The following is a 26,953-nucleotide window of genomic DNA, read 5'->3' on the forward strand; positions in this document are numbered from 1 at the left end:
GGTTCATGTTCACCTTGGTGTTCGCCTTGGTGTCCACCAGGAGCCCCAGTTCCTTTTGTGCCAAGCTGTGTTCCAGCTGCTTGGCACCCAGCAGCTCTTTTGTCTTAACATCTGTCCCCTTTATTATTCTTAAATTATTCTTAATTCCCCCGTGATTATTCTTAAATTTTGTGATCTTGGCAAAGAATGCACAACTCTTTAATTGCAGGATGCCAAAATCTCTTGCCGAGAGCACTTTTTATTCTCATTGATATATTAGTCTTTTTATGAGATACTTAATGGATTTTGCCATGCAGATTTTCTGAAGTGTAATTGTGCAATCTGTAGTAAGTTTTTAGTATGGTTTTACCAGTCATTGTAAATTCAATGCCTCTGACTTTACAGCAGTTATGCTTTCAATAGGCTTAAAGCAGCTGTCTATGTGAAAGTAGTTTGCTTTAGGAATGGGTTTGAACTTTAAAAAAAATTGTATAATCCTGGCTGTGTAGAAGAATACCTGCTGTGTGCTTTAAGTTCCTTGACACAACAGACCTCTCCTATTGATCTTGGTTTTCATTTTATTCTAGTATGCATATCCAATACTCTGAATAGTCGCTTATATATAATATATGCAGCTACAACTCCAGTATCACAATTTAATTGAATTAGCAATTGTGGATGAAGATACTGAACATTCTTAAAAAATAAAGCTCATGTTCATGGATCATGAAGGTAGCAAAAGTTGGCCTTGTCTCTGCCTGGTTTCTTGAGAATATTTTTATAGGGAATAGAGAATGGTGACCTGAATGGCAGGACAGTGGACTGGAATTACGAAATTGAGAAGTTTCTCACAGTTTGGCTTTGGAGAACTTTGGAAAGGTATTTGTATCTTTCTCTGCCTTATTTATCTCACCTGTTGATTGCACATTATATCTCTCTACCAATAAATATATATTATTGGTATATATATTATAGAAATTAAATCATGGTGGTCTTTGATTCACTAGCGGTCTGTGCTTCACTTTCTCTGCAGAAATGCTACCAGATTGATTTACATGGGTAACTGTAGCATGAACAACACACTCTGTTCCTAACTAGGTAGAAAAACCACTAAATTCGGAGTCCTGACAAAGTGCTTCAGCATGTTTAGGAGCAGCATAATGTGAAAAGGAGTAAGAGGACATTCCTGGAGAACTGTGGGATGCTGCCAGCAGGTACAAGGTGATAGTAGGCAATGAGCTGAACTTCTGTCCTGAAGTTTGACCATCAGCCTCAAATTTGACAGAAAGTCTCTGCCTCAGGTTGAAACTTAACCCACTAATTGTGAAGACAGACTTTTTCTGGCTTGTGGAGTGATAATTAAAATCCTGTTTGCAATGAAAACTCCAATGCAATACTAAATATGGAACAGTTCCTTACCCTGCCAGGCTTTCTACTGAGTGGTCTCCTTCCAGTTCTTATGTCCTACATCACCCAGTAATCTTTAGATATGAGAAGAAAAAAATTCTTTCAGCTCCAGTCTTGTGAAGTGAAATTTATTTGAATGAGCCAGGATCTTTCAGTTGCATACTCCAAGTGTGCTGCAAAATTAGCATGGAAATCAGTGAGCATGAGGGTATGAGAGAGAGATGCACAAAACTTATAAAGACATCATCTTGGACTGTATAAGTATATAAAGTACTAAAATGAATTTCCATAAATTCGATGTTATATATTAAAAGAATTAATCTTAAAAAATGCTGGTACAACTAGTCTGTGTTATTATTCTGATACTGGTTTAATTCCATTTATTCTTGGTGAGCTCATCATTCTGAATTTGCACATGAGTTTCAAATGATTAAAAATCTTTATTCCAGTCCAAAATTACACAATAAAGCATATTACAGCTGTTTTTTAATTATAAAGGATGGCGAGCACACATTTCATCCCTGAAAGCCATATAGTGCTATTAAACTGTTTGTGTGGGTTTGATTATTAATGAATGTGAATTTCATTCATTATCTTAACAAATTAAAAATTTTATGGTTTTCCACTGTATCCTCAAAGTAGGAAAATGGACCAAAGCCTGTACCATTTATACAGGCAAAACTATTCCTGCCCGAGAAGGAACTGAAGAGGCCAATATAAATATAAAGCAATTAAAATCAGTCTGTGAAAACAGCCATGACTACTCAAGAGAGAGGAATATGTTATTTGGTGTTAATTGTTTGCCCCGAATCTCCTAATGAGTTAAAATGAACATAATTAAAAAGGAGGCTAAATGTCAAGGAAAAATTTCCTAAGCAGTTATTCCAAAGCTTGCTGCAGGCAGAGGTGGGGGCAGTCTTCATCGCCTGAGATACCTAAAGCTGTGAAACTAAAAAGTGATGATTAAAAATGCCAGCAGATAGTTCTCAGACAGATGCCTTTCCTGTCCTTCCTGGTTTTTAATATCTCTGTTGTCTTAAGGATGAAGTGGCCCCATGAGGCTGAGCAACAGCCACCAGTCATTATTCAAATGTAAGTTAATTACAGAGTTATCTGTGTTCTCTAAGTTTCCATTTGTTTAACCGCTAAATTGCACTTCCAGCTGTATCCTTGCTATTCCAGGCACACTAGGTTGCAAACCTGTGACAAGGTCAGAGTGTTTTAACTAGTCTGCTAGATTTTTCCAATCCCTACTCGGATTGGGAAAATCTAGCAGACTTTAAGGGTGGCTGCTGGTGCTATATTTGTGCTTTGTATTATGCATATAACATTTGCATATGTTTAAAAATAAAGGCATGCCCCTCTTGTAGTGAGCTGTCAAAGCTAATATAGAGATTTAATGAGCTAAAAAATGTAAGGGTTAATAATAAATGATAAAATTCAGTCTTTATATAAGTTTATGTAAAACTGAAGAGGTAGGCAGATAGGAGGGTTTGTTGGAGTTTTTTAGAGAGCAAGAGATTTTTTCATCTGTTCTCATCCAAAGTAGTTGTCTTTGCTTTCAGGGTTTATTTGAAATAGTGGAATGAACCCTGTGCAGCAGGAGCACTGTTTGCATAGTGCTGTCAGTGCCATCCCTTTTTGCTATCTCTGTCTTGTGGAAGTGAGGCTTAGGCTGGAGTAGGAGATGAGAAGAGGCTGTATTTTAAATATAGCTAATGCCTCAGTTGTCTGGGTGCATTATTCTGGTGTTTTTATGTTGAAAAATGCTATGATGTGGGAAATAAAGATGAAATGCTCTGGAAGCAATGGAGTCAGCTTTCAAGGTACAGTTTTAATTCAGGAAGCTTGAGACCTGTGTGATCCTTTCTTGTTAGTACACGCTTTTCCTGCTTATAGGTCTCCTAGTCAGTGGAAACTAAAGATAAGGAATGTTTATTTTTTGCATGAAAAAGAATACAGTAATGGTTTGATGAATTTTTTACAATAAAGCTCTTCTGTCTCATTGAAACTGTAGATTGCTGGCTGTTACATGACACTGATCAGGTTTCCTTTTAGTATTATCACACAGTGACTTAAATGTGGTAGGGCATTAGAAAAGATTGAATTATTTTAATTTTTCACAGGGTTCTGAAGCCATTGTGTTTTATTTTGAGACAAATTATCCTATTTATCTTGTCTGCGTAAATACCTATATGAATAATTCAAGAAGCTGCTAAAAGTAAAAATTACAGACCTGTCCTTAAAGGGCAGGATTAATATCTTGCAAGAGCTTATATGAAACCAACCGGTGCCTTTATTCTCCAGTGCAAAAATGTGCCATTTATGGGCATTTGCAGAGCCACTGTAGTGGAGTGTTTCCAGATCCATTAACAGTTGTCTACTAATGGCAGTCAAATGACTGAGTGAGGTAAAAGCAGGCAACAGGATGGTTTGCATGAGATCTCCTTTTACATGGATGTTATAACAAAGCTTGAGTGAAAAAAACTACAAAAACAGTGTCATGGTGGTAGAAGCAGCATGTCTTAGAGCAAGAAATGAAAAATACTGCCCTTAATGGAAGGGTAGTGCAGATATTTAGCCAGAGACTGCAGAGTAAAATTAAGATTATGAAACTTTCCACTTCCTAAGGAAACATTAAATTGGCAGTTTCTCTCAAGCACTCTATTTTAGACTATCTAGATACTAATGCAGATCTGCAGAAAGCCCAGACAAAACTGCCCATCCTGCTGCCAGGAGCACTGAGGGCAAGCAACACCTGCAGCATGGCAACACAGCCAAAAGATGCCCACCAATTATTTCTTCTGGCCTGTGTGAAGTGACAGAATTTCTGATCAGGTTTTAATGTGCTCCTTTGAAAAAGAATATAATTTCTACATTGTTCTCGCTCACAGGTAAGAACTGTACACTTTCATTTCAGCTTAACATACCTTTAAGAAGAAAGTACATATAGTACTTTCTGGTAAGCATCTGCACACACAAAACACACAAAAATAGTGTGTATGTCTAACTCAAATTCATAGCAAAACACCAAACCAGACTTTTATCCTGAGGCAAATATGCAAATATGGTGCTAGAATCTAAAGATGGAAAAGCAATGATGAAGATAAGTGAATTGATTCTTACTCCCTGAACTGGCTCTTATCTATATCAACATTTCTCTGTGCAGAAGAAATGCTCAGAAAAAGTGTTTTGAGGACATAGGATGTCCAGCTGGAAGTGGTCTATTAACTGAACTAAATAATGTCATGGTGTATGACACACCATTTTATGAAGCTGTTATTTGCTTTTCCCTCTTGGTATTCTGAGCACCATAAATCTCAATTTCTAAAACATCCACCGTATTTTCCTATGCCCGCTGACCCATGTTTGTGCACATGCTACAAACAATGCACAGGATGATGGGAAAGCTTGCAGAGCTCACCATGGTATTTCCAACCCTTTAAAAAGTGTTTATGTGCACAATTTCAAGGAACAGGAATGTGTTGGAAAAGCAGAGGTGCTGTTAAGGGTTTTCCTGGTTGATACAGCTCTTCATGCACGTCACATCACGTGGTGCTGCTGCTGATGTGCTCCCAAACGAATCCTTTGATTCCTTTGACCAGAAGCAGAGGGAGAATTGATTTCCCATTCTCCTTCCTGCACCATCCTCCCAGCCTGGATCCAGCACCTGCATGCTGGAGAAGGCTGGGCTGGGGAGCAAGGAGGGGTGCTGAGCTTAACCTTGGTAGTGGTGAAGAACTTGAAGAGTTTTTTCCTAGTGTTTCCACACCAGTGGTGTCTGTCATGGCAGATTTTCCCAAAAAGCCCACATAGCTTCTCTTGTCCTTTGCCCACTGCCCCCAGCCTGTGTAGGACAATACTGGCATAGCTCCACTGCTTTAAGGAGATGAGGAAGTAAAGGAAGAACCTGTAAAACTGAAAGCAAGTCTTCTTTCCTAGCTCTGCTGGTTGAAGGAATTGGTTAGTGTCTCCCTACACATCAGGGAACAAAAGCTGTAACAGGTATGGTGCTGCCACAGTAAAGTAATCTAGTCTTGAGGGAGTTCTGTGTATTATTTTACTTTTTGACCTAATGGCTCTTCTTCTATTGAGGAAAGTGCTGCTTAGCTAAGTTTTGGTACCCTGGCAGACAGGCTTTCTGGAAAGCAGACTGCTAGTCAGTCAGTGTCCTTTGCCATGAGCCTAAATCACATACTTTTGAAAGGGCTTAAGCTTAGAAACGAACTTTAGGAACTCTCTATTAATTTTGTAAATTAAAAATGTAAAATTGAACAGATTGAAGTCCAGTACAGGACTGATGCAAGAAAGCAGTCTTCAAACAGAAACATTCTCCAATCCAACACTGGGAAAGAAAGGAAGGTAAGAAGAGGGATTCATTTGCTATTGACCTGCAGTAGCAAAGTCATTCACTTTCCAGATAGGATTAAACCTGTTTCATCAGCCATGACACGTGAAAAGATCATGGTTATAAATTCCATTTGCTGTAATGAATTGGAAGTGTCTGAGTTTGCAAGCAGCACTCACCGTTGATGGACAGCTACATTCGTGCAGTGTTTTAACACTAAAATTAGCTTCCACAAGGTACAAAGTACAGAAAAGGTGACAGCAGTGACAGATCTTAAAGCATTTAAAAATTGACTTTTTTGTTAGATGGGAGCTGAATAAAGCTAGAAATAAATAGTGTTTATGATCCTGTTATGTAGATAACTTGGTTCATGCTTGAGTGAGGGCAAACTCGAATCTTGGAAAATGGCATTTTTTAGGTTTCTCAGCCATATTTCAACAAGAATAAATATTGTTACTGAAATGAGGAAAAATTGAACTTCTCTATGGTATTGCTTGTAAGATGTAAGGAAATGGGATTGTGTTGAAGGATACTTCATTCAAATTGATTTCCATGTACATCAACATGACTCCAGTGCAGTCCATGAAACCATATTGGTGTATGTAGTTTGGAAATGGAGATAAAAGCTACATTCTGTGGTTAGTTAATCACCTTAACTCAGTCTTGCATCAGGATCATGAGACATTTGTCCTTTGATCCTTGTGGAGCTAAATGTCATCTCCAAACCTGTTTTCACCAAGTTTTTTTGGTTTTTTATGCGCATTTTAAGTGTGCCAAGAAAAAAAAAATCTTGGTGAAAGTGGGAATTATTTGGGAATAATTTGTGTCTCCTTTTAATTGATAAGTTACCCAGCTGAAAACTGTCCAAAATTAAAAAAAAAAAAAAAAAAGCTTGAGCTGAATAGAGGAATGAAAATATAATGGCTTCGTAAATTACCACAAGGTTAGCATATAATTAATTTGCTAATTTTAATTACAAGCCTACAAAATGTGCTGAAAAATGCTCGAAGGGGAGAAGCAGCCAGGTGCCAGCCATGATTAGCCGAGGTTACTGGCAATTACAAAGTCTCTATTAAACGTGTTGCAGGAATTTGAGAAATCCCTTTCTGAAAACAGCCCATTTATTGACACTCAGCAGGGTGTTCATCGTGCTGTATCTTTCCATTGCTACAGACTTGCTGTCATTTGCCTCACTCTTTTCCAGCTAAATGTTTTATTGCAGCTGAAACGTGGACTGCTTTTTCTGTTTGTCACACGCTGTTAGACTTGTACTGGGTATTTATTTGGATCACATAAACAAAAGAGATTAACCAGTGTTTGTGAAGTGGTCTGAGCACCTTCAGTTCCAGAGAGCTGCCAATATCTCAGCTGAATGCTGGAAACACAAATCTTGAAAAAAAAGCTTTTTCTTTCCAAGGTGTCCTGGCACATGCAGTTTGTAAAGCAGGAATATTGCTGAAACTGCCTTTTCAGTGGACAGCCTGTTCTGCAGTGCTTTAAATGCACAGACAAATGTAATTTCTGAGTTAAAAAAGCAAACAGAGATCCCCAACACAAAAAACCGAACGAGGAACAAAAAATCTGCATGTTTGCTTTGCATTTTCAGCAAATCATGGTGTAAAAGAATGTCTTGTCTGTAACAGATTACATGATGTATTATTGTTATTTTTTATTGTTGTTCTGTGAGTCACACTTTAAATGTCTGTTGTTTGGAACTGTAATAAACCTTGATCCATCTATTAAAGGAAATCTTTAAAAAAAACTCCAAACCAATAAGATTAAAAAAAAAAACCAAACCTACAGTATTGGTGTCAAAGGAAATTAATTTCCCGGCTGGCTTGTGTTTTTCTCTGAGGCAGATATTGATGAGTGTGCAGAGGGGATCATTGCGTGTCACAGCCATTCACGCTGTGTTAACCTCCCGGGGTGGTACCACTGTGAGTGCAGAAGCGGTTTCCATGACAATGGAAGCTATTCTCCTGCCGGGGAGTCCTGTGTGGGTAAGCAATCATCAGAGAGCCTTTCTTTTCATCCTTCTGCATGGTGTTCCCAAGAGACTGTGGAGTTCCTGAGCAGGGTCTCAGGAATCGAGCTGTCTGTCTGTCAGCACCCCCAGCTAGGAGGGGCGTCCCAAGCCTGACCCACTGCACTGCTCCCTTTATCAGAGCAAGGGGTTGGGAAACCTGGAGTGGAAGTGGCCTTGCTGGGGAGCACAACTGCCCGCAAAAGGGGAAGAGGTGCTTTTCCAATTCAAGGTTTCAACCCAGTGATAGAAGAACCTATCTGTGGCATGTCTGTGTTGCTTTGGTTTGCTTGTTTTCCATTTTTCAGCATCTTCATCGTTAATTTTTTAGAATTATGCAAATAACGTCAAATTCTCTATGCACCATATTTGCAGAATAAGGTCCCAAGAGCGTGAACAGAGAGGGATTTTTAATGAGTTCAAAGGAGTCTGTCAGTGTTTCTATGGGAGGACAAAGGATGAGGCTCCATGAGGAGTTAATGCTGGCTCCTGCAGTCTGTGTGCCCTCACTGGCTCTAGGGCTCTGGGTACCATGGTGAAGATGGTAATTCTGCCTTTCCCCTGCTTACAGTTCGCCCATCTTTTCAGTTATTTGCCTTATACATAATTTCTATGTGGTATTTCATCAGGTGAGTTTAAAACTGTTTAGAAGGGACCCCATTTTAACTTCTGTAAGGTACAGATCAACTGGCTCCTATTGTTACTGTGTCCTTTCTTTGGCATTTCAGTTACTTCATCTCAAGTCAGTTATATGAGTTTTCTATTAAAGCTCTTCTTCTCCTTTTGTGGGTTTTTTTGCGGGGGGAGGGTTTGTTGTTGTTGTTGTTGTTTTGTTGGGGTTTTTTTAATGCTGCAAATTTAATTTACCATGTCCATAACTTCAAAGGGTCTTTTCTATTATTTAAAATCTATAATTAAAATAAAAATTAGTACAAAAACATATAAATTTACTTGTAAAAAAAATCCCCATCTTTTATGAATTCTGGCTGTTAGAAGTCCTTGGGATAAGGTAGTGCCATAATTTAAAAATGCAGAGGAATGATAATGATTTTCAAAGCAATATTTTGTAGATTGTCCAGCTAAGTTAGCTTTTTACACATTGTCCTAAGCTGGTGGGGAGCTCAATAAAATCACAGCAGGGAACTTTTTCAGAGGGTGTCTGTGTAAAAAATGGCAAATTTTACAGCATTTCAGGATTCCATAAATAAAATAGATGAAAGTCATGTATTTCTAAATGAATTCTCAAATGTTAAGAGTCTTCCTCTGGTTTATTTGAATGTTGTAAAATGAGTGATGAATGGAGCAATGTTGAAAATACCTTCTTTGTGAGAAGTCAAAGCCCCATGACATAACTTTCAGAAAGCCCTGAGGCAGCTGGGGGTCAGAGGCATTTTTAGCCTTTCCGGTGCTTGTACCTCTCATCTGGGGAGCCCCATCCCTTGTGCCTCCTGTAGCTGATTTGGGAAGCAGAAGATCAAGAGCCAGGCTGATGTCAGAAGACAGACAGACACATAGGCAAGACTCTGGCTGACCCCCAGGCAGGCTCGGCTCTGGAAAGGTCAGTACTGCTTGCACTGAATCCCTGTTGAAGGGTGGGGCGCTGCGAAAAGGAGCCCCAGATGTTCTGATGGAGACTGGAGGAATAAGATTCCATGAAAACACACTGCCCTCATTTTGACCTGCACAGCATGCTGGCAGTCTGTGAGGTGAGGTGCTCCTCTTGCCATATGCAAGTTGTAAACAGAACGTGAAATTAGTGGGGTTATTTTAATGAAATAGCTTCTCTGAACCATCTGCTGCAGGGCACCAGTGAGGAAGAGAAATAAACCAGTTTGCTTCACCAGTATAATGAAATAAAATAATTTTAAAATTAATTGGAAGATTCTGTTAACCCATATTGACAAATTTCAAACCCTGATGTTTATTTCAAAATGCAACTAAGAATTGGGTAAAACAGCAGAGAGAGAACACTGCACCTTCTAGCTAATATGTCATGTTACAGAACTTGTTTGCATGGTGGAACATTTAGAGTCAGAAGTGGTGTCTTTCACTCTGTTTCAGATAAAAGAGGGTTCATCTGCTTAGCAACAGTATTTTTTCCTGGTGTATTGTATATTGAATTTGTGTATATTGGGTATGAGCCATAGTCTTTCAGTGTGTTTTGAAACATTTTTTGTTCCTCCCTGAAGGACAAACATGGAGAGCAATAAATAGACTAAAAACATAAGAAATAAGATTAAACCTTTCTTACAAAATAATAGCAATAAATATTACACAGAGTCTTAAACATCACAAGGCAGTGGGAGGGAGTACTCATCTCTAACTGATTGCCCAAAGCCCAGGCAGCCAGTAGCTTTTGTTGGATACATTTATGTACATATTGGTTAACCCCTTTTCCCTCCATTTTATGTGGGCGTTATGGAGCTGAGTCATTGCTTGCACTATCTCTGCAGTGCTTGCAAAACATTAAGAAACATAGCATCTATTTGGGAAGTGTGATACCTCAGTGCTTCTAAAAGCTAAATTCTCATTGACAAAGAGAAAACAGGGGAGTTTGTTGCCTGGTGAGGGACAATTGAGTAAATCAGCAAATGTGGCAGTGAAGGTCGTAATATTGCACCAGAGCTTGGATAATAAGGATGTGTGGCTTAGTCAGACCCCTTCAAGACTGGGCAAATTCTTCTATTGCTCAAAATATCAACCAAAGACAGCTTTTATCAGGGATGTCAGATTCATATAGTGATGGTGAGTGGACTCAAATTAAGAGAATGTAATTTGATTTCCCACAGTAGTGTTTTTATGAGCCCCTGGTCTTTCACAATGTGTTATTAAGAAAAACTGCTTGCAGACAAAAGACAATTGCTGTACAAAGTTGCTACCAAAGTTTGCCTGGCAATTAAAACCTGTAGGCTACAGCTGCTGCGTTGTTTGGTTTTTGGTTTTTTTTTTAATTTTGTAATAGGAGCTTGGCTGCAATCTGAGGCAAAGAAACAATAAAACTTCATAGAGAATAATGAGCTGTCATGTGATACAGTATTTGTGACTATCTACCCAAAGCAAATTATACTTTTCAATCTCCATCTCTAAGTGAGATGCTTCCAGTCTGTAGAGTGCTGTTCAGACCCTGGAGTGCAGATTTACTGATTCTATTTTTTTTCATGATCATTTCTGTTTCTTGGTCCCTTCAATGGGCCTTGCACTCACAGAAGGAACAACCACCAAGGCAGAGGTGCCTGTCAGGTTTTATTTTTTTTTTCTTTAGGAACCACTACAAATTTTGTAGGGAAGCTTAACATGGATCCTCCTCCCACCAAATCCCCACAGGATTTATTTATTCCAGCCTGAAAGGTAGTGTAGCTAGACCTCACTGCAGGATTAGAGTTGCTGCTTTGGGGAACTGAGAGCTTGGAAAAAGGAGGACTCAAGAGCTCATGAAAGAAAACCCCACAAGTATTAGTCTCCCACAAAAGCTGGGTGCAGCAGTGCTGGCAGGTCAGATCTGAATGGACTTTAAATATCTTCCTGAAGCTTTCATGTATTCCATGGTATGCTGCAGTGGTGTCTCTTATCTAGGTCAGAAAGTAAAAGCAAAGGAGGTTAGATTTTATTTTTCCCCCTTTCTGTTTTACACAAAAAGGAAAAAACCCATCCCTGGAAAATCTTCCCATATGCCTGAGAATTACTTTCTTATCTGTTGATAGGGAAGTGCTATGAAGGCAGAAAGTTTTGAATGTGGTACAGAGTATCCATGGCCAAATAGAAGCTGCTATTTTACAGCTTTCTTCTATTCTGCTTGTAGAATGTGTTAAAGCTCACAGTATCAGAGTTGGTGTCAGTGGATTTTATCCTGTAAAATAAAGGTTATTTTACTTACTTTCCATCTAGTAAATTCTAATTTTTGTATTCTGACAGAAAATTGTGTTACATATCTTCAAGGTAATTGTGTTTAGTCATTTCTATATTTTTAGAAAGCTTTAGTAAATTCTTCATTCAGAATCTAATTTATTATGCACTGTTCTTTAATAGACCATTATGCCTCTATAGAATAAAAGTACTACCATCAAATATTTTCTAGCTAACAATGAATCAGCTTGGTGATAGTTTTTCAAGGACAACTCCAAATAACTTTGATTTAGAAAGAAGGCAAGACAACCATTAAGTGACAAGTTGTCTGTGAAAAATGATTTGTCAAAACAGAGTTTAGTTAACTTGTACATACATTGGTTTGGGAGCCCAGCTTACATTTTTCACGTTAACAATATACTGTAATGGTTTAATGTACCATAACAGTTAAAATTAGCACATTAGTGGGGTTCTTTCTTCTGCAACAGCTTATCATGATGATACAAAACTCCACACTGCATGGTTTGCTTGCACACATTTAATAAGGTGCTGTGGAAAAGTCTTACAATTAAAACCTGGATAGCCTTGAAAACTAAGAAATGAAGTAGCCAGGGATTGATTTCAAATTTCAGTGAAAGCAAGTTAATGAACTTGTGTTGATATGTAGAGTCATGCTTGTCTTCTACCTGATTCACATGCAGTGGCCGTGGGACCTCTCATAATATCTGAGGTAAATTACTTCTCATTACAGCCAAAAAGGATGGAAAAGGAAATTGCATCTCAGGGGATTATTTGCTTCCATTTTGATTCTCTTTTCTTATCTGCCCACATTACTGAGCTGTCCATGTACTTTGAGAGCATATTGGGAATGAGCACCTTTTGGGTGGTTTTCTTCTCTTTCTTTTTTCATCCACAAAATGTGACTGATTGCTAAAATGTGCATGGTCACTTGTGCCTGTGCATTTGTTTATAGAAGCACTGGCTGGAGAGTTTGAAGAGTGGAGATCTTGATCACTTGTGTGAGGGTCTTGGCAGCAATCCCTTTGCTGCTGCTGTTGTTGATAGAAAATTGCATAAAGCTTTTGCAGTACAAGCAAATTTCTGCTCAATATGGGTGTTGCCACTATATCCTCACTTCTCCTTGAAAAGGAACTGTCTGGAGAGGGTAAGGAAAGCTCTGCCACTTTTAATGGGGTTAATTAGGAGGTTTTGCTACAGAGAATCTCAGTGTAATGAACAAAATTGCAAAGTCCTATTTCAAGTGTGAAAATCATATTATTTCCATAGGTTGACAGGATACATGAAAGAATGAATCCCTCCAAACATAAAGACAGATGTTTTGGTCCTGTCCTTTATATATAGGAAAATAATGAGTTTTCTTGCTATTTCCAGTGTTCTTCAAAGTTGCTTGATTTATAAATTAATATTTTATCCGCTTCCTACTTTGTGTTGGTATAATTGGAAATGAGATTTGTGTGCACTTTTGCCTTGGCCATCTTTAAATGTTCCAGTTTTGGGCCTGCATCTTCTGAGAACAGGTGTGGGAAAGCAAATGAAACCTGACAGGACAGGGAGAATTTCAGCTAAGCAAGGATTTGAACACTACAAAAATAAGCTAAATGCAAAAGTCTCATCGTAGTTTTCACATTCACTAAATTATTGTTTTGGACAGCTGAACTAGGCTAATTTTTCAACACCTAAGCTGAAAAAGCTTTTCATGATATATGGTTTCACCAAGGTACCTCAGACTCAGCATTTACAATTCAGCCTGATGGAGATCATTTAAGAGTTCTTTGTAGAATCAAAGTAAATGCTGAAGAATAACCTAAGAATAATCATTAATTCCAGTTGTTAAGGAGAAATTTCACACTAAATACAAGTACTTTTTTCATGCTTTGCATAGCCATCTACATGTTGATCTCACCCTGATATGGCCATTTGATCTTCATTAAAATAAAATATTTTCTGCACCTAACTGAGAGCTAACAATGTGAGGGCATTTGGCTGGGCTCTTCTTCCTTCCCCATGCCCCCAGTCTGGTTTTAGGCTGAAGGAGAGACAGACTTTTTCCCCCCAAGTTACTAGGAACATTGTCTGTTCTGACTTTAGGAAATGCAATGAACATAGACTAAAAAACTGCCAAAGGGATATTCTGAAAAAGTTAGTTCTGTTAAAAGTTCTGCTGAAGATGAGTGCAGTGTCAAATCATTTATATCTGACTAATGACTAAAATTTTAAATAATAAATGCCATAAAAGAATAATAAACTATTATTTGCAGAAAGAACCAAAAAGCTGCATAGCACTTAGGAATTCATGTTCATGCTTTGCTTGATTCTTCATCAAGAATCACCCAATTACCAGTTTGGGCTGCTCTTAATGGGGACATCCTTTTTATGTGTGCTAAATGGAGAACAGCAGCAGAGGTACATAAATGGGGTTCTTCCTTTTTGCATGCACTTAAGAGATTAAGTTGGCTTTGTGTGAACAGGTCTGTACTATTGAAAACATGAATAATGTTAGTTTCTATAATTGCTAACATCTGGCTTTCCATAAATCTGTTAAATTACATGGAAACAGAATTAGATTTCAGTGTCATAAGTAAAGCAATTAAATGCAACTCTGTAGGCAATATGGCTTTATCTTCATCTGTGAAATCCCTTTAGTTTTGGGCTGTGAAAGCTACCCTTCTAATCTGCACTATTTTACTACCTCCTATACAGATTATAGTCAAGGAGCTCTTAATGTGGTAGGGAAGACAGTATTGATGGTGCTTGTTGAAACCACCAAAGGCAACGTGAATACTTCATTTATACCTTTGTTTTCAACAAAAAATACAAGTCAAAGTCTTTTGAAAGGAAAATGGGATATCTTTGAGAATGTTTTAAGTTTTAAAGTAGCTGTTTGGATATAATTTATTTGATACCAGTTCATTCATAGTTCTCTTTATGTCAGTCTTCATGGTTTTTAACTTCCTGCAGTACTCTGGCACTTGTTAAACAATGAACTACAAATTTTAATTTCTCTTAGTGCTCCAGCTTTTTCACCACCAGCAGTGAATATTTCAAGTACTCAGTTATGGCTAAATTGTGCACTAGAGCAACAATGTTCTTTTTTGTCAATTAAGACTTTCAGGACAGCAAAATGCACCATTTTTAGGCAAGTCTGAGTGATGAGCAATTGAATCAAGCTGTCAGGCCACTGGGACCTTTTGTGCAAAGGACTGGCCCACAGGTTAGCCCAGGAGTGAAGCCCTGGGAAGGCAGTGAAATAAATTGCCTCCAGCTTCCCTTTGGATCTATGAGCACAACAAGGAGCAGTCATTTTCTGGCAGCCCAAATCTTTGACTCGGTTGTGCAGACTGATTTTCACATTTAATCAAATCCAAGGGTGTGAGCACATTTCCAACTTGTTCCTGGAGTATTTGTGAATTGAAATCAGGAATTGTACTATCCACACCAGACTGAATTTAGCGATATGATTGTTGTAAAGAGTTTCCTTCAGCAGAATGAGAGAATTCTTAATCCTTTTAAGATAGGACATTTTGAGGTGATGAATCATTAACCTGTGGCACTTGTCCTAAAATAAGGCCACTGGATATCACATCCTACCTAAATTAGGTAACTTTTGTTTGTAAGTTATTTTGACTGTGTTGGTTTAGAGGGAAGTTAAAAATACTGTTGGGTAATACTGAACAGTTAAAATTTCACCCTAGCAATAAGGTAATTTCAAATTATAAGTATGGTGGTTCTTCCTTGTGATTTCTGAATTTATCTAATGCTATCCTGGAATTATCATGACAGAAACCATCACATACTTCTAAAGGGTTTTATTTTCCACCCTTCCTTCCACTGTTGATTACAGTTTTCATTGTTCATGTTGGAACAAAAGAGACCCACCAGTTTACTGGTATTTCATCTGGACAATTTGCCAATATATTGTTTAAGAAAAACCTGAAGTTATTGTCTGAAAGAAACACCAATTTTTAGCAATGCAATGTGCTTAAAAATCTAATAGCTTTCATTGCAAGAAAAAGAACACTGCATGAACTCCCTAGATAAATTCATATTGCATAATTATATTTTACCCTCCAAGAGCAAATTTATTGGGATACTGTAATTCACTTTTCTCTGGTGTGTAATCATTTTCTCTTGTCACCTATTCTTTGTGTCATTGCTAAATCATACTGCATAGCTTTAAGACATATTTTTTGTGTATAAGGTGCCTCCAAGTTCTTTTTTTCTCTCTTTTATTTTTTCCAATTCACTTACACCTTCCAGCAATGGGAAAAGGATGCAACTGACTGCTTTAGTATGGGGAATGTTGCTTGTGCTAGGAAATTATAAAGAATAATGCACTTCTATTTTGATGTAAAACCCAGAACAGAGAGTGGTCTAGTTAACAGAAAGTCACTCTGCTTGCTAGTTTCCAGTCACTGGGAAATTAGTATGCACATTTATCTGAAGGTTCAAATTTGTCACTGATATATGGTTTCACCAAGGTACCTCAGACTCAGCATTTACAATTCAGCCTGATGGAGATCATTTGAGAGTTCTTTGTGGAATCAAAGTAAATGTTGAAGAATAACCTAAAAACCATCAGTGCTTTAAGTCTACCAAGTAAATATAGAAGCTATAAAAAGTAATGCATTCTCATCTATCACCGAGAATAAGCAATAATTACTTAATTCAGAAATAAAACTTCCTCCATGAAACATGTGCCCGAAGCTTTTATAAATCTGCTGTTTTGCAGATATCGATGAGTGTGCCTTAAAGATCCACACCTGTTGGAATGACTCAGCCTGTGTGAACCTGGCAGGAGGGTTTGACTGCCTTTGTCCCTCTGGGCCATCTTGCACTGGAGACTGTCCCCACGAAGGTGGCTTCAAGAGGAATGGGCAGGTGTGGACCCTGAGGGAAGACAGATGCTCCGTGTGCTCCTGCAAGGTGAGATCTAGCTGCCCTGGCCTCCAGGAGGCTTTCATCTTCTGGGCTCATGTCAGAAACCCTATTTATGCTGTTGTTGGCAGAAATATTAGCCTAGGCCCAAGGCAAAAGGTAAGCTGGACACTGAAGCTGGGATGGGGATATTCTTCTGGGAAGGCTTTTATTTTCTTGATTTGCTCAACCACACACTTAACTGAATAATGGCCAGTCCTGTTGAGCTTTTACCATGTCACCCTGTGGGCCAGAGCGTTTCAGAGTGTGCCTCAGAGAGGGTTTTTTGCCCTTTACCCATTACCCTTTAACACAATGTGCAGGTTCCAGCATGCTTCCTGGAAATGCTGAAAACTGGCTTTAATTTCTCTTTCCTGTGAATATGCACCTCTCAGCACTGTAGTCAGCCCACTTTCTCTTGGCTGTGTTTCCCTGTGCTTGGAATACATTTGAATTAACTGGGTGAGAAGAAAGGTCAGAAAACCCAGCAGCAGGCATTTAATTTCCTCCAGGTGAAGAGGGGCTAAGGCCAGCTTTTTCCTTGGCTATGTTGGCAGGTCTCCCACCTGAGCAGTGCAGCTTTCTCTGCTTGTTTGGAGAAGCCAGGTCTGGTACCAATGGAGGTACCTTAAAGAGTTAACATTTAGATCAGGGTGGGGGTTTTTTGTTGTTGGTTTGGGGTTTTTTTCCCCTGGACATTACCTTTTTTAAAACTTTTTCTTCATATGGTAACCAAGTTAGAAGAACACTTGACTCTTCTTTCTTGATTTTCACTAGTTAACAGAGGAATGCTGTCTTTGAAATCAGGAGAATTTTAGAAACACCCTAATCTGAGAAGTGGTTGGTCTTTTATGGTCACTTTGACCTGATTTGTTCATAGCGTGGGTAAAGCTGTCCAAAGGCACAGCAGAGCACTATGGGCCCATACATGAGATCAGGTAAAATTAGGTTTTGGCCTCTGTGAGGAGCTGAGGATGGAGCATGGAATTGGCCTATCACTGCTCCATATCTCAGTGCTTGGGAGCCAGAGAAGCAGAGGGGAGCAGAGGGAAGGAGGAGTTTTGAAGTTGCAGGAAGCTGAAAGCTTCATCCTTTCTGTTTTGCAGGGGTGTAGCAGAAGGGAAAATTAAGCCTTCAGAGTGAATACAACCTAAAAAGTACACTGCTGGTTTGGGCTCAGTAGGGAATATGTTCTTGTGAGTTGCTGTATTTTTTACTTCAAGTAGCCTCAAGTTCCCTAAAACTCCTCCTTTCAGAAACTGAAGTATACAACTTTACTGAATATACATCAAGATTTTATGGTAATCTGAGGGAGCTGGCAAGCTTATGAAAGGATTTCCAGTCAGTAGACTAAGCAGTTTAATATATGTGAAGACATCTGGTCTGCCTTTGCAGAATTATAACTATTAGTAGTCACATTTTAGATTGCTTGCAATTTGTGTTATTTACCATTTCTCATTGCATGTATATCTTATGTTGAATGTTCTTACTAGTATATGAAAATACAGAAATTATTAACTAGTACATAGTTTAAACTGAGCCTGACACTGTTGTTATGACTCTTACTATGTGTCTTCCTCACTGCACTTTTTCCCTCTGTGAATTAACATTTGCATTTAATTTCATTCCAGTAGCTGCCTGATTCAAGAGCAAATTCTTGTCTACAGATTAAGGAAAACAGGAAGAGCTCCTTATATATCACATCTCAGGCAGAATGGAAAGTCTACACTCAGTGTTTAATGAAATGCATTTTTATACATCCTGATAGCTTCCACTACACCAGACTGCTGAAACCTCTCCCTTCCATGCAGTTGCATGGAAAAGTGCCCCTGCTTGATCTTTTGCAGTCTGCTCAATGTGCAGTGAGGAAAAGAGCAGAATGTAACTAGACCATTCCTTATACTACTTTGCAATGATCCTACTTACTTGTTTTATCCAAAAGAATGGCTTTTGTTTTGCTATAGTTACACTGGCAAAGGACAGGTGGATATATTCAGGCTGAAACACATAGTTACCAGCTTTAAAATATTTTAACTTGTATTCTGGTACAAAGGAAATACATTAACCTTACTTAATGAACTTCAAAGCTATTTGTGAAGAAGAATACTGTAGAATAGAAGAAATTCTATTGCTTCATTTATGTAATGAAGCAAAGTGTCATTACTGAAGCACAGGCTATTTCAGTGTTTCGCCGGACCCAGTGTCTTCAAACCATTCTTGTTCATTGAAATGTACATAAAGTTTACAAAATCCTAAATTCTCAAAACTATAAATTAACATTGTTCCTTTAGTACATTTGACATGTCTTATATAGGCATCTTTCTGAACTATTTTGGATTTAATGGACCATCACATCTAAGGCTAGAATTTGGAGTAGGAAGCTACTGTGCTCTCATGAAAAAAGCAAAGCTTGGCTATGTCTGGGCTTTTGAGTCTGTCTCTGGTTAAGGCAGCCCTCCCTTGCCTGTAAAAAAGGCCTGGGAGATGCACACAGCACTGGGAGAAGGGGGATCTGCCAAGCTCATGTGTGTTCCTGAGGGTGAGATCCATTTGGTGGTTTGGTTTTTGCAGGGCCTGATTTCTTTCCAAACTGGCTTTGGGGCTCTGTGAAAACTTGGACCAGCCTTAACAGCTGTTCTCTTCTGTGTCAGTTTTTCCTTTGATAAGAACAATTTTATAAGCATACCTCTGATGCTTTTGAGGAATGTAGAACTGATTCAGTGAGTAAGGTGGGAAGGAAGAGGTAGTAATGAGATGCTATATGTTATTACTCACCTGAAGAAAAGAAGGTTTTCTATATCTATTTCTCAATCTTCTATGTATTTCTCAGGGCTACTGGTGAGCTGCAAAGATGCACATGAGATCGTGTAGCTTGTGAGGCTTTGTGCCACTGCAGTATAGGGATAAAAATGTTTTTTGAAATGCCCAGAGCTAATAAGGTTGTACACAAAACTCAGGTGCTTAGAGACTAAACAGAGTAGCAATGTATTATGATTAGCAAAAGTTCTCTGACAAAATCATCGGGTTTTTTCAGTGTTCTGAAATATGGAGAGTAAAGGCAACATAGAACATGCTCAGGGAAACACAGAATTACCAGCTGTATCACCAGCCAAAAGGGGAATTTTGAAAATTGATCTTGAAATCTTAGAAACTGAATTGCATTTAAGCAGATGGGCTGCTGTTAGCCATAATTAATCAGCACAGAAGAGGAGAGAGACTGCCATGGTCAAGGTTCCCTGGATTCCTGTCACAGCCCTGCATGCCTGGTGCTGGTCATCCTGACAGAGCTGCTGGGCTAAGCTGGCTTTTGATGTGCAGCTGGACCTGGCCAAACCCATGGCCAAGGAAATGGGCTCCTGATTTTGTACATGTTGCATTGTGGATAAGGCTTTGTTTTAAAACAGGAACCCAACCCTGGTTCCTGTACATAAGCAGTCACCCGCCATGCTGCAAGGTGAGCAGCCTGGTCTAGTGGAAGGTGTCTCTGCTCATGGCAGGGGAGGTTAGAACAAGATGAGCTCCACTGTCCCTTCCAACTCAAGCCTTTCCCATGCTTATGGCTATTTTGGCTGCCTGTGGAAAGACATCCTGGGCTGCACTCACCCTTATTAGAAATCAGTTTTTTTCAAGGATCAGACAAAATAAATTCCATTGCATTGAAAGGTGTTCCTGTATTTGGTGGCAATGAAATTTTCTTCCTTACATCAGATAATAGACTCAGAACAAAGTTCCCATGAGGCTAGGAAAAACTGCAATGAAATGAATGGAGTTGCTTTAGGAATTGTATATTGTGAGTCAAAGCTGAATATAGCTTTATCCAAGCCCTCTGTAATACAAGCACTGAATTATAATGCATGATAAGTTCTTTTATCTTTAAGCTAGTGTAGTGTAGGTCCAGATGTGGGACAGATACAGAGGTCAGAATCAAGAACAATTAGTGCTACTGTGATTGCGCTATATTTTGCCCTGATTTAGTTAAAGGGATCACCTTTATTCAAGTTATTTTCCTCACAGTGGTTCCTTCAGTCAAAATAGTGCTAAATAAATATTATATGTATTACAGTGGCAACTGGTTGAAGAGTTTGTTGATGTAACCAATGAGATATGAAATTGCTTCACTGTATTTCACTGAGATACTGACTGCTTTTAAATTCAGTTGGCTGGAGACAGGAAAACAGTGTTGTCAGGTTCAGCCAGAATTGGATCCATGCACTGACAGAACCTGGGGTAGTACTGGTATTTGTTGTATTATGACAGGCAAGATCCACTGTAGTGGTGTTGGGAGTCCCCAGGACGAGGTGAGAGATGAGAATTTGACTCCAAGTTCTCAGAAGGCTGATGTTATATCATCATATCGTATCGTATCGTATCGTATCGTATCATATCATATCATATCATATCATATCATCATATTATGAAAATTACATACTAAAACTATACCAAAGAAAGAGAAAGGAGACATCAGAAGGCTAGAGAAAGAATTAATAATAAAAACCTGTGACTGACCAGAGAGTCTGACACAGCTGGCTGTGATTGGTTATTAGGTGAAAAACAATTCACATGGAACCAATCAAGATGCACCTGTTGGTAAGCAACCTCCAGACCACATTCCAAGCAATCAGATCATTATTGTTTACGTTTCTTTTCTGAGGCTTCTCAGGAGAAAAATTCTGATGAGGGGATTTTTCAAAAAACATCATGGTGACAATCCACTCCTTATTGGTGTGGAGTGCACTAAGAAATTAACATTTCCTGATTAGCCAAAGCCGTGCCCTTTGCTGTACGCCCCGTGCCCTTCCCTGGGCCGTGGCTGATGGCAGGGCACTGTGTGCTGGCAGGACGGGAGGATTTTCTGCCGGAGGACAGCGTGTGACTGCGGGAGCCCCAGCGCCGACCTGTTCTGCTGCCCAGAGTGCGACACGCGCGTCACCAGCCAGTGCCTGCACCAGAGCGGCCACAGGCTCTACCGCAGCGGGGACAACTGGACCTACAGCTGCCAGCACTGCCGCTGCCTGGTATGAGCACAGCACGGTGGAGGGCACTGAGGGCAATAAGGATTGTGGCTTCTAGCAGAACACACCTGCAGGCAGGCTCATGGCTCTTCCTTCACCTGCTTTTCAGGCTGGCGCCGATGGTAAAACACTTAGAGAGCCCCAGAGAGGTGAAATCTACATCATCAGTTTTTGTCTTACTGCTGAATAAGCAGGTCTAATGAGAAAAATTGAGAGCCTGACAAAGGCTTGGAAAACTCAACACTATATTAATTTTAGCATTAATCTGCTTTTGAGAACTTTTATGAGGTTCTCTGATATTTAATGACTTCTTCAAACCTTTTATGCATGTGATGGAGTTGGTTGGAGAAGTTTCAGTTTTTAATTACATCTAGTGGGCCTGTCTTGTCAAAAGGAATAAGAAATTTATTTATTTATTTATTTATTTGAATTCTGCAAATCTAGAAACATGGAGTGCCAGTGCCACTGTATAAATTAGGAAAAATTAACCAAATAAGGATAAAGAAGACTGAAATTACTAGAAAAACATACAGAATAATGATCACTTGTTTTCTCATTAGACACTATGGATTATTCCCTTAAAGCTTTAGGTTTTCCACAGATATGCTAATTAGTGCATCAATGAAGTTCATTAAAATTATCAGTTTTCTATTTATAGCTGTCTATATAACACAGTCTTTATATATGTTACTAATCAAGAGGTGTCTGAGAATCAGGAAGGAAATTACATTCAAAGCTAAGTTACTGCCATGAGGTAATTATCCATAATGCACAGAGTAAGTATTGAGGTTGTGGCTTGCAGTTTCTTGCCTAATTTTATGATTGGGATAACATCCAAAGCTGTAAGGCAGTGATGCCCTAAATCAGTGTTATATGTAAGGTTCTGTGCAGTGTGTGATGTTCTCAGCATCTGAAGTGTTTACAGAGCAGTACAGAGCAAGTTATTGAAGAACTTTCCAAGATAAATTTAGACACACAGAGAAACACTGTGCAGAAGTTACCTGATGTTTTTGTCTTCTCCTTGTCTCTATCTGCTAAACTGTTTCAGGTTTTTTTCAAATAAAAATAACAATAAAATTAAAAATAAATAAATGATGGAATAAAATGAGTCAGTGGAACACAAATGGTATTGCTCTAATGATTCCTTTAGGAGCTGACAATAAAGTTGATATTGGCAGTTGCTACTAAAATCAATGTTCAGTGCTTCTCCAACATACTAACCTACATCTATCTGCAGTGTTAATTTTCTATTTAAACGCTTGCTGTGATCCTGCAGAGATGTTTATGTGACCAGGAGTAGAAAGAGTGCATGAGTCTGCAAGGCAATCAGAGCAAAAATTATCGTTTGTAGAAAATATTAGTACCGAGTATTTAACCCTGCCTTCAAAAGCCCCAAAGAACTCAAGTTCTCCGGCTATAATAATGAGTGTTGTTGTTTAGTCAGAAATCAACCACATGATAATCTGCTACATTTAGGAAGCTTCAGCTCAGTATTCAACATGTATTTGTGTGATCAACCAAACTGAGGTCTGAACCATTCAGTTTGTTGCAATTTTGGCGAAACAATGCTTTCAAAAGGGTAAAAAGTTTCTTGTTGGTTCATAAATGGCAAATACAATGACGCTTGCTTCAATATTTATAGGAAGGAGAAGTGGATTGTTGGCCTCTTCAGTGCCCGACCCTGAACTGCGAGTACACAGCCATCTCAGAAGGAGAGTGCTGTCCCCACTGTGTCAGTGACCCCTGTCTGGCTGACAACATCACCTATGACATCAGGAAAACCTGTCCAGATGGCTATGGAATCACAAGGCTTAGTGGTGCTGTATGGACAATGGTGGGATCTCCCTGTACAACCTGCAAATGCAAGGTATGACGGGCCAGGTGGAATGGTCGTGGAATGTACCTGATAAAATTGGGGCCCTTTTCTTCCCCTAGAGGCTCACATTAAGATGCTGGGGAAGTAAATGAGACTGAGAGCCAACAGAAAACCCATGTGTTTTCTGTCTGGCAGAGTATAAGCAAAACAATTCTCTCCTTGTTGAAAATGTTGAGCGCAGATACGTTACCATCCTAGTGCAACTTTCAGACATTCTCTTGAAGTGCCCTTCAGGCATTCTCAGTATGAGTCAAGAGTAACATTTCAGTAATTACCTAGTGTGGATGTTGATGAAAATGTGTATTACAGAGCTGGTAAGCTGAAGCAAAAACACTGCTATAAAAGTTTCACCAGCAAGTACACAAGTTAAAAGGCATTGCAGCTCTGAGATAAAGGCACTCCCACAGCAGTGATGGAAGGGAATGTCACAGTTTCTGTCCCCTGATCTCATCAAGATGTATTTAATCCAATGGCTCTCATGCAGGAGTGCAGTCTATTTCCCTTTGTGCAGTGATGACTCCACTGTGCTAATATCAGAATTATGAAAATGTTGTTTAGGGTTATATAAAATGTTCTTCTGTTCACTCTAGGAGAGAAAGCTATTGCCTCAGGCCTTTAAATTATTGAAGGTAGCATTTCTGCCTTTCTTTTGAGGTTTTTTTCTGTAGATTTGTGATGGATTAAAAAAAAAAAGTTAAAAAAAAGCCCATTTGGGCTTTTAGTAGTTGCTGTACTTTTTTATTACATAAGATAGCTTTATAAATGACTTATGTTAGAAAAAGATACTTAACAATGGATTAAATTCCAAAGCTGTATGGTGTTTATGTTGCCCTCATCCCCTCCATGTCTGCCATGAACCAAGAACCTGACCTGTCTTCTAATTTCGGACAAGCTGAAAGCTTGTCTGTGTGGATCACATCAAAATTCTTTCCATTAACTTCTTGCATGAGAGAAAAGCCCACTCATCTGTTGCAATTGCTGTATTTTATTATGGGCATCCAGGTTTCAAGTTCCTGTGGCAGTTCAGGCCAATTCAGTGCTATTTGGCAAGGTTGGCCTCCTCAGAGAGCCACTGCTGGGAGCAATCCCAACACCCTGGGTGCTGGGGGCAGGTGTTTTTAGGTGTTTTTAGATGTGTCAGGGATGGCCCTATGTCTGCATGCCACAGCCCTTTGCTCCCTGTGACCTGCTGTGCTTGTTTGTCCGTGCAGAATGGGAATGTCTGCTGCTCGGTGGATTTAGAGTGTCTCAACAATAACTGACCTGGGCAGACTGGACTGTGCCAGGGGAGGAAAACTGCTGGAGTTACCACCTGAAGGAAGCCTGTGCATTGGCATTTTATACACCAGACAATTACCAAAGTCTCCAAAGGAGGAAGATGTTTGGGAGTTGCCTTTGGGAGCTGTCACTATGCTCATCCCCGCCGGCCTTGTCGGATGACTTCCAGTGCAGCGCAGAGAAATCAGTGGTTGCTACAAGTTTTCAGTGTTGTAAATTACACACCTTTCCTGTCAAGAAATTTGCAAATATGTTTAAATTATTTCATGGGTTAACTAATGCTGTATTTTTTGTTTTAATTTGTGTATTGACAACATTGATAGAATTCAGCTCTTCTTATTTTGAATCTAGATTTTACAAATACGACAGCCTGTTGTGATTTTGTCCCATGATATCACATACTTGGTTCCAAGGTCCCTGTTAGATGTATTTATGAAAATATGTATGTATGTACAGTCAGATTGCATAATACTTATATTTCACAGCTGTCCAACATTTTAAAGCATTCAAAGGTATGGACAGAGTGAAAGTAATCAAAATAAGTCTGTCTTAAACGATAAAATTAAATGCCATGAACTGAATGAAATGGCAGAATAAGCACTTTCTTCTTCAAACGTGCAGAGCAGAAACAAGACTTCTACAGTGAGAAATGGAACTAAAACCCCATCCTGCTGCCAATTCAACACATATTCAAGACGGAATCACCAGTCATTTATCAGCATTGTGTTGAATAGAATTCCTCTGGATTATACAGTGCTAAAACAGACAGAGATCCTTAAGATTATATAGTTTAAGTTGAATAGTTAGAATTTGCTTGCATTTGCAACATCACTGATGAGTTCAGAATTTTTCCTCTTTTGTGTTTAATAATGATGTCTGTCATCCTCAGTTACTGCTGCCATAGTGACAAAGTGCAGAGGCACCTGTTCCAGCAACAGGAGACCTTAATGCCTGGTAACTTCCATTACCAACAGCTCAGAAACAGGTTTTATCTTTTCATACTTTATGACATTCAAAAATACTTAAATTTACTGTGTTGTTGAGGACCTAAGTTTAGACAGGAATTTAAATCAAGACTCTTAGTCCTATATGGAGGTTAGAGCTTAGATTCTCTTCAGCTAATGGCTGTTTTTTTCAAGAGGCTAGAAAGTTTGTGGCATTAGAACAAGAATATATTTCTATGGCAATGCATCTACAGCTTAAATGTCATATTTTTAATGCGCTGTTGTGTTTGGTTCTGCTCATTTGTGTAGTTTTTTTTTTCTTTTTGTTTATTTAATTAAACACTGAATATATGGAAAAGATTGCAGAAATAACTATAGTTTGGAAACTACAGTTTGGAAAGTCTACATTTGTGAGTTTTTCATAGTTTCATGAAGAAAATGTGAAACTGATCAATAAGAAAGAAGTGTGACTATACAGTGAAAATATTAGTTGTTAAATGAAGTACTATTACGTTTATAAGGGGACAGTGGCAAAGAATATGAAATTACTTTCAGTCATTCAGATAACTTTATTCCAATTTTTTAACCAGGTTTTGTTTTCGTTAACAACTTTGTGTGGTAAAGTTAAATTTATTTTCTTAAAAGGCCCCATCATTTTCAGCTAATAATGTATTGACTCTATTTGCATTGCCCTGATGATTGTATAATAAGGGAAAGAGTTGTGTTTTATATGATACTCAAAGGGTGTTTGTAAATCATAATGTCAGCTCATTTTGTATATCACATTGTAAAACCCAATGGTAATTCAGTTGGATAAGATACCCAGTGGGCTGAGATATGAAGGGGAATGATTTAAAGTCTGTGGGCATCTAAATAAACTCCTATGTACAGATTGCTTTCCCTTAGTTTTATTAGCAGGATTCTAAAACACTGATCAATGTCCTTTCCAGCTTGCGCTCATGATGTTGCAAAAAAGGAGAAAAAGTGTTTGCCCAGAGGTATAGCATCAGAGTGGTAAGAAATATGTCATTTATACTCAGGCAGAATCATATATTCCAGTCTGTCATATTGAATTTCTGAAGCTCTGTAAATGGATTAAAGACAGTGCAATCTCTGAAAATCATTCTTATCCCTTTTACCTTGTAGTAGTGAAGCCCTTTCCCAGGATGCTTCTGGAAGCTCCAGATCTTGTTAGGATCATATTTAACAGGACCACAGAAGTTCACACTTTCCACTGCAGACCAATTTTTGTCCAGAGCTCAAATGCAAATTAATTCAGTAATAAAACCCTTTCAGAGCATTTTGTAC

At 38.8% G+C, this 26,953-nt stretch overlaps 1 protein-coding gene across 1 annotated transcript in view; it reads left to right on the forward strand.

The window, feature by feature from the left end:
* NELL1 (neural EGFL like 1) overlaps positions 1-26,535 on the forward strand; it is a 303,342-nt gene extending 276,807 nt beyond the window's left edge. Inside the window, 5 exon segments of the mRNA XM_030948530.1 lie at positions 7,594-7,734; positions 16,351-16,544; positions 21,374-21,550; positions 23,190-23,414; positions 24,635-26,535. Coding sequence (XP_030804390.1) covers positions 7,594-7,734; positions 16,351-16,544; positions 21,374-21,550; positions 23,190-23,414; positions 24,635-24,685 — 788 coding nt within the window. The 3' untranslated portion in view covers positions 24,686-26,535.
* Positions 26,536-26,953: the final 418 nt, after the last annotated feature.

Source organism: Camarhynchus parvulus, chromosome 5, assembly GCF_901933205.1.
Source record: "Camarhynchus parvulus chromosome 5, STF_HiC, whole genome shotgun sequence".
NCBI lineage: Eukaryota > Metazoa > Chordata > Aves > Passeriformes > Thraupidae > Camarhynchus > Camarhynchus parvulus.